Below are 10,350 nucleotides of genomic sequence, written 5' to 3'. Positions count from 1 at the left end.
AAGTTTCTATTTTGTTCTTATTTAAGTTGTATATAACTTTATTATCTTGTTCTTTACTCTCTATGCTCGTCTGTCCTTACTTGTGTCATTGGGCTATAACAACATTATTTTCCCACTGGGGATCAATAAAGGTTTATCTTATCTTATGAACTCCTGCAACTCCTACACAGAAAACCTTAAAATCCCTTTTGACCAAACAGAGATAAGCTGACGGTGAAATATTGCTTTCACAACTCTGGACCAAAAATGTAAATATTGTCAAAATCTAGAGGGTTGTAACTGTAACAGCAGCTTCTATAAAGGCTGACCGGCTCAGTGATCTCAGTTGAGCAGCTTTCATCTGAGGTCTGTCCAGTCAAACTTCCCACTTGGTGTTTGTGTTCAGCTATATTCTGACCAACCGCAGCATCATGAATCTTCAGTTCAGCAGTATCTTCTTGTTTGCGGGGCTGTTTCTGAGTGTCTCGGCTCTGACACCTGAAGAATGCAAACCCTTAGTCACACCTTTGTCTCTGGAAGACCCCTCTGTGGTAAGTCCTTCTCTGATTCCTGCCTGCACCTTCAGGTTAGCATTAGCACTGAGGCATTCAACCTCATTTTTCTGTGTCTCATGTGATAGCATTAGCATTGCATTTAAGTAAGCTTGAATCGTACATTTCTCTTAAAGATAAATAAGCTACAATTCGTGACAAACCCAGAGGGTGCAACACTGCACAATGCTAAAAATATTTTTAACCCATTTTCCAAGTTGTGATTTGTTTCCTATCAAGGCAACCACTTGCAATGATCTCTGTTTTGATTAGGAAGTGCTGAAATTTGGGAAACAGTTTTAAAAAAACTTTTTCATCATGATGTGGACTTGATTATTTTTCATTGTTTTCCAGGTGTTTAGTTTGGGCAATTTGGCCAAAAATGGCATTGCCATAAAAGTTTTCACATCACAAATTACCACAATAAATGTGTAATCCGAATCTTTCGAACTTAAAAACTTGACTTTTGCTTCAGATTGCTAATAGGATACACACAATGAAATATGCAACTAGAATTGTGATGTCAGCTGCTATGGTTCTTGGTCAGATTGTAAAAAGCATCTCCATGCTGCTAAAGATGGGTCCTTTTTAAAATCAGCGATGGCCTCTTTCTGCCTCAAGATGGTCACTACATTTTCTTCAGTGTCGCTCATCCTTTATTAAAATGGTTAAAAAATTAGCAAAGATATGACATAAAAGATTAACCATCTAATTAAAGACTCTTTTTTTCAGAATTACTTAGCCTTTCTTCTATTAATGTTTGTCACTAACTGATTTCATGTCTATTTGCAGCTCCACGGCATGGTACACCTCATCATGGGTTACACAGATACCGCCATATATAACAACATCCTGAATGCAAGCGATGGCTACTGGATGAACACCATCGCATCACCGTCCAGTGACAAAGAAGTCATCGTACATCAGGAGCATAAGCTGTGAGATAACAGTGCAACATCAACTGTACAAATACACAACATGATAGCTTCTGTAATCATATGGTTAGAAAAAAATAAATCAGAGGTTGGACTTATACTTCTGTGGATGAAGTATGAGTCAGACTTCCCACACAGCGGATGTTCCAGTCCTAAATAGGTTCTGTTTTACATCGTAACCTGTGGTCCAACAAAATAATGTGGTTAGTGCAAGGTCCAGTCTGTAAGAAAGTTGTCTCATCCCCAACTCGACCTACAATCCCAAAGTGTATTTGACACTTTGGGATTGTAGGTTGGGTCGGTCGGAGTTGGGAATGAGACTCAAAAATCAACTTTCTTTCAAATTGGACCTTTAATGTTGGCCTTGGTATTCATGTGGATACTCAGTTTTCATGGAGATGTACCTGTTGACATGAAAGTAAAAAAAGCCCAGGAGTTTTGATTAATATCACAATCAATCACGATCGATCACAAAGTTTGCTTACAATAACTTGCTAGTGGAAAACATCTGCACCACTCAGCTAACATGTAATTTAATTTCTTTTCCATGATGTCATTTGAAAGTGTATTGATTAAGGTGAAGACCTAATTACATAGACTAAAGAAAATGAAAGCTTGAGTTTACCCAAAATTAGCAGTTAGTCCGACCAGTGGTGAGACATCAAAGGCACTAGCAAAGCAGCACAGTAGGCTTGACGTGGTAGTCGGTGTTTCCGGTACATTACTTGCACACCGTCATTTTGCTATTTGACGGACGCTAAAATAACTAGAATTTGGTCAGTAGAGTGTATACCTCTGCCAGTCCCCATTAATTTAATCAAGCCTAATCTAATATCAATCTCAGTACCCCTGTATCACGCTAAGTTTTAAACCACCAATAACTGCTTAACCTTAATTTAAGATCACCAAAACTGTAACAGCAATAAAAGGTGGTAACCATTTTAGATCATGTCCACGGTCAAGTTGTGTAACTATTTAACAATACAGTGTTTTCCCTACATGGACTTAGCAGTGGCATGCCTCAGCTGCTGAAACTATTGTCTCTGTTGGCTTAAAGGTAGAGCATCTTCACTTTGAAATAGTAGTTTAACAAAACGATCCAAAACTCTGGTTCCACTTTTTTCAGAACTTTCAAACATAAACAGTATTCTTAGTAGTGTAGTAGTCTTCATCAGTAGAAGGAGTCCTCACTTTTTAAGCCAACATGGACAAAAAGTCCTTCATAAGAAGATGAACTCACCTCCTGCTCTGTCTTTTCTCAGAAATGGAAGCTGCTATGGCATGACAGTCAATTTCACTATTGATGGCAACGTTGCTAGAATGGCACGTAAGTTACCTGATCTGACATGATACTGGAAGATATGAAGAGTAGACACAGTTGATAAAACATTTAAAAACATACATATTTTAAAGTAAATGAATGTAAATGTATTGACAAATGAACCAATGATTGCTGTTTATATATTGTAAATTTGTGTTGCACAATGTTAAACTAAGCTGTTGAACATGGTAAACATCAACACGTTAGCATGCTGATGATTTAGCTCATTTAGCTCAAAGGAGCTCAGTGACTATACACTTGGAAGAAAAAGACTGACTGTAAATCTTTTTTTCCTAATTCCATATCTATATTTTCAATGTTAAAATTTAAAGCCACAGACCCAGCTACATGTGTACAGTATGAAGACTATTTTTCACCTTTTACAGTCATGACTCAAACAGACAGTAACACAGTCAGAACATTTATCGCATATCTTCTTAGGTTTTCAATCTAAGGCCTAGATACACGGTATCTGTTTGAATGTGAATAGAGTAGTTGTTTTAATAGAATTTTCTGACTTTATTCTGTCCTCAGTCGGCAACATCACCGCGATGTACCATGTGCTGCCAAGCTGTGACGGCTGTCTGGTCCTCAGCGGCAACGGCACCGCCAGAGGCCTCGACCAGTTCTTTCGCGCTATGAACTATGAAACCACTATTAAGGCGGACGATGTGATCAACAGTCGTGTCCTTTATTTGATGGGTAGGAACGAACAAGTCACAGAGAGAAAACATTTTATATTCATCACAGTACATGCAATGCAAGACGCATCATTTGTTTTTGGTTTTTTTTGGTTTCCAGCCAAAGAGCGGACCCTGAAGGACTCCGACCTGGAACAGTTTAAGCAGCAGGCAGGCTGCCTTGGCTTCTCAGGAGAACCTGACTTCGAATTTGACTCCAAGAAAGGTGCTTCAGTTAAAACCTGTCTGATTAAAGAATAAAAACAAGATGTGTGATATCAGACATAACTGATTTCTTTCTCTGTCTTTGTCCCTGCAGATTCCTGTAAGGAAGGCGAAGGCGTCAACCTAAATTTTCCAAACTGAAAGTAAGGAAAAGAAAAGTGGCTCAAAACATCAAACATGTGGATTTGTATCTGTATCTTTGATCTTTTGTCATGTATTAAATTGGAATATTGATTGACTGAAAAATGATGTCTGTCTGTCGTCCATTCAGCTACAAAGGGTTTTACTGTTGATACAGGACATGAAAATATGACGTAAGCCTATAAATTAGGGTTGGGCGATATGTTAAAATGTTCCAACCAGCCACCCTCAGCCCATCAATCGGCGATTGCTGATATATTCCTGCAGTTGTGCACCAGTACTGCACGCATTTTCAGCGGATGTAATTATGGAGGAGGAGCAAGACATCAAACACGGTAGACTCACATCGATGCAATGCTGCTTTAAATGATTCGTGAGATTTGACGTGCAACCTGACTTGTAGCTAATGAACTTTCCACATGTCCTTGACCTTGTCTTATTGACCTTTTTACACATAAAAACAGGTCATAAACAGAATGGTTGACAAATGAATTGGTTCAATAACCCACTAAACACACACACTTTGGACTGATTCGGGACCAGCGGGGGCTTGACGTCTCCTCTCACTTGGCTGACCTTAAAGAGCACAGAGCTGGGTGTGTTTTTGTCTCAGAGCATGATAAGTGTTGTGAAGCAATCACTGCTGCTGCTGCTGGCGGCTATCGGCAGTGAAGACTGTGAGGGTCTGAACATAATACTGCCAACAAAGGACCAAAACAAGGTGATTCTGCATGCACACACGGAATGTTCTGTCTGTTTTTTTTAAGACATCAACAATGGAAGCTGCTCTGGTTGCAAAACCAAATGTAACTTTTCTTCCAGTTTGGTAACATCTTAGCTTTCAACCCAAAAAAATGGGAGAGCCAACCAATTAACATTTGCAAAACTTGCATTCTAGAGCAGCTAGGTTTAAGAGACTCTACAGGGCAGAAACACTGTAACGCACTGTAATACCCTCCAAATTCACAGACTCACAAGTACAATAGTGACCCATGATTGGATCTTAATGTTGCCCAGGATTATAATACCACACAGGGTAACTCATAGTACTCCCTACTATGCAGACTGGCCCGCTAATTATCCCAATTCGCCACAGCTGGCATTCGCATCCCACAGCTTGCCGAGAGACACTTGAGGCAGGAGGACAGAGAGTGCAGATACAAGCAGGTACTGAGATGAAACTAAACTAAAATGAAACATTTTAACCCAAAAAATTATTTTTTTGTTTGTGTCTATTGCAAAAGCAATAAGCACAATGATGTTACTCTGAAATTATACATTTGACTTTGTCTTTATATGAGAAGAATAATCTTTATTTATCACATTTATACAGTTATAAAAATGTACAATGTAGTTAAACTTATTCTTGGCGTTTAATCCATTTCTGGGAAGTAGTGGGCAACCAATGTACAGGGCCCGGGGACCAACTCCAGATCTATAGGACCTCACACACTAGTGTGTCCCTCACCATTGGCACTGGACGGCCCCTGTCGGAGGCTTTTTGGACGATTCAGCATGTGGAGTCAGTGGCCGCTTGTCGGTGAGAGAAATGACTCTCATTGGCTGTTCAGGTAAGTCGATATGTGCAGAAAAGAGACGCAGAAAAAAAACATGGAACCCATTCAGTGCAATTTGTACTTATTTTTCTCCTCTGCCTTTAATTTGCAGCATTTTTCTATACATATTATCCTTAAGGAGCGGCTACATTAGCAAGAGTGATGTCAAAAAATTGATGTGGTTTGTATATCCATGGAGAGGTATTTCCTTTCAGGCCGCCAGCTGTAGTCTTTGCAGTGTGTTCACAATGCAGATTGCAGATAAGGGAGACATGAGGCGATGCTAAACAGTGTGCCTTTGTCGCAGCTAATTCTCTTATTGTCAGTTTTGCGTGTAGGGGCCTTAAGATGAAGCCGGAGCACCTGGAGGAAACCCATGCCCCAACCAGGAATCAAACCCAGGACCTTCTTGCTAACCAGTGTGCCACCGCGCTACTTAATAAAAGATATACTTCATTAAAGACCAGGGACTCCCAAGTATTTCCACTTTTACAGATTTTTCTTACTTTAATCCAAGATGGTAAATGATTGACTACATTAACGTTAACTGTATCAGATAGCATCCTATCACACTGAATTGCATTAAATCGCATCACATTAAATCGCACCGAATCATCCCATATTAAAAAAAATATTGTCTAAATCCTACTGTAGCCAATTTGTCCACATGCATATCTGATTGTCTTATAAGAGAGAGATTGTCTGGAAACTTGTAGCGAACATTCAACTCACATGACTGATCAGCTGTTTCCACTGTCTGCTGCCTGCATTATCATCATTGCATTTCCACGCGTGACGTAGCCACGTGGCCTACACCGCGTCATCCTCAGACGAAATTACGCTTTATGTAGCCCAGTTCCATCGCTCAAAAAAAGTTGATGGAATCGCACCAGATTCACATTTAGATCTCTTCGATTTTTGCAAACTTTCAAACGTTTACGATTCCCTTCACATTTTATGGAAAACAGTGGGCTCCAACATTTTGATTGAATTCAGACAGCTGATCAACATCTTAATTCACTTTGCAGGCAAACCAAGACAGAGATCAAGGCCAATTAGTTGCTATAATTTCTAGGAAAAATGTGGAACCTACCCTCAAACGGAGAAGCTTCATGTTTACAGATTGCTGGCCAGTGTTGTTGTTGTACGCATTACGCAATGCTGAAAAAAGTACAGAGATTAGATGAAGTGCACCGGCTATCTACAAAGACAAAGCAGAGCAGATAGGGAAAACACAAACCCGTCCTGTGGTGAGTGAGGGGAGAACCCTGGTTAATGTCTCTACCTCTTCAGATGTCTGGTAATGGTTCAGTTTTCTTCCTCTCGTCTGCATTCTCATTTTCTCTGTTTTTACCTTCTCTTTGACTCTCTTATTTGTAATCCAGTTTGAGCTGGTTCCTAGTCTGCAATCTGTCACAGAAGGAGTATGGTCCTAATGTTATCATGTCCATCAGCAGTAGATTTCCTGAGAGGATGGTGTGTGTGTGTGTGTGTGTGTGTGTGTGTGTGTGTGTGTGTGTGTGTGTGTGTGTGTGTGTGTGTGTGTGTGTGTGTGTGTGTGTGTGTGTGTGTGTGTGTGTGTGTGTGTGTGTGGGTGGGTGGGTGTGTGTGTGTTTGTGGCATAAAGCAGTTTATAGTTTTTTCTGCAATACACAAAAGAAAAAAGGAAGTCCTTGCAGATTTTGAAGACACATGTAACTCATTTAAATTTATTTTCTTAAGGAAACGTGATTTTTTTCTAGTGGCTGTCGGTCAAAATCTGCAAGCTGACAAATCTTTTGCTACAACCAGAGAACATGTGGCATGAAACAGTTTTGAATGTCAGATGCCTAACATGTAATTGTAGGACTACAGTATGTGCAAGGATGGGCTATGTAAGATTTTCTTTTTTTCTAAGTACTATAACTGAACATAAAATAACTCTTTCCTTTTCTCCCAAAATGCACCTGATTAGAGCACATCATCTCTCTTACTCAAACAAATCCTCAAAATAAAGTGTTGCAGATAACTGGGCAGAGGCTTTTGTAAAAACAAACTGCCAGCTGAAAATGAAATGGGAGTATGTCCCGCTTTATCTAACATGTTTAACTTTCTCAAAAGCAAACAAGTGCAACAGAGCTACGTAACAGCCCACCTTGTCACCAACTCGAGTAACGTCTGTGTCCCTCCCCCGCTCCATGTCTGTCTGGACTCCTGCCATGAAACACACAGACAGGCAGCAGAGGAGAGCAGAGACGGTTCTCAGAAAGAAACTGTGAATGACCGTGAAACACAGTTGACTGTAGTTGTGTAAATTTGACCCACGTGGATATATCTGATATCTGTCAACCGCATGAGGCATTTCAATTGCCAGAACATAGAGTTGACTTGCTTGATGTTGAGCCCTGCGTAGTGTTAACATCCTCGGGTACCAGCACAACTGCTGTTTGCACCAGAGGGATATAAAAATACCAGACCATGGAATCTGGATCGGTACATGGATTGGTGACATCAGTCCAATATTCTGTGAGTGGATTAAGTCAGGATCAGGGGACCGATACCGATATTGAATCAGTCTCAACTCTACTGTTCATCTAACTACATATTCTGTATCTGTAGCCATCCCACAATCCCCGTCTGGGAAACGGCAACAACTCTGAGCCAACTTACACATTAAAAACAAGATGTTCTTTTGATTGGGTCCGAGGGAACGTTAGTGGTTCCCCAATAAAATTTGTGATTTATGACAATTTATAGAGCTCGCCTTTGATGTTTTATGGTTATATTCATGGTTATATTCATGTACGTTGAAAATGTATCTGAAAATTAAATAATAAAAAAACAGATCCCAATTCTGTAAACAAAACACTGGCACATCTAGGGTTCGGATTTTAATGTGTCAGAGACGCAGGATGCTTACCTGTCGGCATCACTGCCTACAACAGACTTCAGCCGACCAAGCCGGCTAACTTCCAGTTTAGTGCCCAGCTAACTTGAATAGAAATAAAAATGATTTCATCTTCCAGCTCTTCTAGACTTTCCAAATGTTATTGGACCGAATGCCTCAAATTATGATAGTCAAATGAGTCATTCTGCAGGGGTTGCGACGCTCAAAATAATGTATCCACCGTTTTAAAGCTGCTTCTTTCACAATGTAAGCTTATCGGTAAAAGTCTTTTTGTGCCACATTGCATCATGTGACGATGTAATAATACAGATTGGCCACTACGAAAGTTGGCCTCAAAGCCTGGCACTGGTGGGCTCTGCGCAAACATGAAAACATTTTGTCAACAGTGGGTCTTTTTCACAGTAAACATTTTTGAGTTGCAATGGTAGGTAAATCACAGTTGAGACTGATTATATTAACTATGGCTCCCTTTTACTCAAGTGTCCTTAAAGGCAACAACAGTGTGACAGTCACATAAGGTGACCTTGAAACCAAAGGAGCTAAATGAAATGTAGCCATTCCTGAGTACACTAATACTGTATTAAAATCATCATTGTGCAGGTGAAGAACAGGTTAAGTGATTATGCCTGGAAGAGAAGCACTACAGTGTTGAACAAAACAAACTGGGTTGTATGATGCTTTATTAAGTTACAAAGGCAGTTGGTTAAAATATAATTTGAGAGGCCCTGGCAAACTAAATATCTCTTGTAATAACAAGACTGATGTGAAAGTTACCACCTGTAGTAACAGGAATAAGACCCATAGAGTGACACAGACTGAAGCCACCAAAGGTTGCTCTCAGTCTAGCTGCATTGAACGGGGAAAGCAGCTACGGAGACAATATATACCATGGGCAACCTTTCAGTCACCACAGAAGTCAGGCTGCGTGGCATTCATTGTCCACAGAGGCAGATATTCAGTGCTAGAGACAAAGTGAAAGGGACCCGGGGCCACGTCAAGCTAACAATTGCAGCCAAAGGTAATTGGATCGACTTAAGTCCCTTCGGGCACTGCATTAGAAAATCCTAATCAATGTCACTAGTAGAAAGACAAGGGGTGCTTAGCTTTCACAGCCAATTAGATTTAGCCATGCAGCTAAGAAGCATTCATTCAAAATGCAAAGAAACACCCTCTTTTAGACAATGGTCTTCAAAGTTGTTCTTTATCTCATGAAATTCTTAGATGGTGGACAGGATGTGTGTGGGAAAAGTTTTAATACAGAGAAATACATTATAAGGTCATTATTTAACATCACAGATTGGTGGGGTAGAGCAGCCTTGTATTCAAACCAGTTAAGAAACACAAAATGTATGTTTTTGTAGTCTGACTCTTCAGATTCTGTAATTCATAAAGTGCCTTTAAGAGAAAATGTGTTTTAGGATTATTTTGGTCATCTGCTCTGAGATTTGCCAAATTAAATTTTGGCATTTTATATCAGGCCATACACAGTGGTACTTTATTTATTAGGTATTAATAGTCTGACACCTAGAGGAGGTCACTTAAAAAATATCTAGAGGCTGAAAAGACCAAATGCATTTGCAGAATGCCTGAGGTGTAAGGCTGCCATCTAGTGGGGGTTAGGCATAATCACAAGTCAGACAAGGTGGAACCTGTTGGAACCCAGTGAAAACAACATTTGGTCATCTTAATGTCATCTTTACCTCATTTGTTGTTACGCTTTACTCAGTTACTGACTGAAACATACAGGGTAATTTCTGCAGCCAGTACACCCCATTGGTTTTTTTGTGACCTGACCTCAATTTGAACCTCTGACCACACCTGTTAGGTTCAGAAGTGCCCTAGGGACAGTTGAGGACAAATGTGAGAAGCTCGCAACATAGCAGTCTCTCACCTCAGTGCCTTCACCACCAGATCCTCAAATGCCTTTCCCCTTTATAAACATGCTGATCCTCTCTGGCCTCATGTTTCCTGGTACCTGCCCCCTCTCCTGCTTACATGTCTTTCCACAAGACTGAGTAATTGTGGTGGAAGAAAAGAAAGAGTGCGTCAGGACCTGCCTCCCCTGCCTCCCCTGC

General features: G+C 40.3%; 1 protein-coding gene and 1 long non-coding RNA gene across 2 annotated transcripts; one reads left to right on the top strand and one right to left on the bottom strand.

Annotated features, from left to right (window-relative positions):
• Positions 1–294: 294 nt before the first annotated feature.
• Positions 295–3,937, top strand: LOC140994387 (uncharacterized). The gene is made up of 6 exons (XM_073463983.1): positions 295–530; positions 1,323–1,468; positions 2,728–2,792; positions 3,321–3,488; positions 3,588–3,692; positions 3,786–3,937. The coding sequence occupies exons 1-6, from the start codon at positions 411–413 to the stop codon at positions 3,830–3,832; spliced, it is 651 nt and encodes a 216-aa protein (XP_073320084.1). The 5' UTR covers positions 295–410; the 3' UTR covers positions 3,833–3,937.
• Positions 3,938–5,305: 1,368 nt separating this feature from the next.
• Positions 5,306–6,707, bottom strand: LOC140994388 (uncharacterized). The gene is made up of 3 exons (XR_012178734.1): positions 6,629–6,707; positions 6,482–6,549; positions 5,306–5,395 (listed from the first exon to the last, which is right to left on the bottom strand). It is a non-coding gene; the product is annotated as an uncharacterized lncRNA (long non-coding RNA).
• Positions 6,708–10,350: the final 3,643 nt, after the last annotated feature.

Source organism: Pagrus major, chromosome 4 (genome assembly GCF_040436345.1).
Source record: "Pagrus major chromosome 4, Pma_NU_1.0".
NCBI classification, from domain to species: domain Eukaryota; kingdom Metazoa; phylum Chordata; class Actinopteri; order Spariformes; family Sparidae; genus Pagrus; species Pagrus major.
Note: the sequence above shows the minus strand (reverse complement) of the source record. Positions and strands in the feature narration are given on the sequence as shown.

Coding starts and splice junctions, on each gene's coding strand:
- LOC140994387 (XM_073463983.1), top strand. CDS start 411: ATGAATCTTCAGTTCAGCAGTATCTTCTTGTTTGCGGGGCTGTTTCTG. Junction 3,489..3,587: donor TCGTGTCCTTTATTTGATGG/GTAGGAACGAAC, acceptor TTTGGTTTCCAG/CCAAAGAGCGGACCCTGAAG. Junction 3,693..3,785: donor CGAATTTGACTCCAAGAAAG/GTGCTTCAGTTA, acceptor TTGTCCCTGCAG/ATTCCTGTAAGGAAGGCGAA.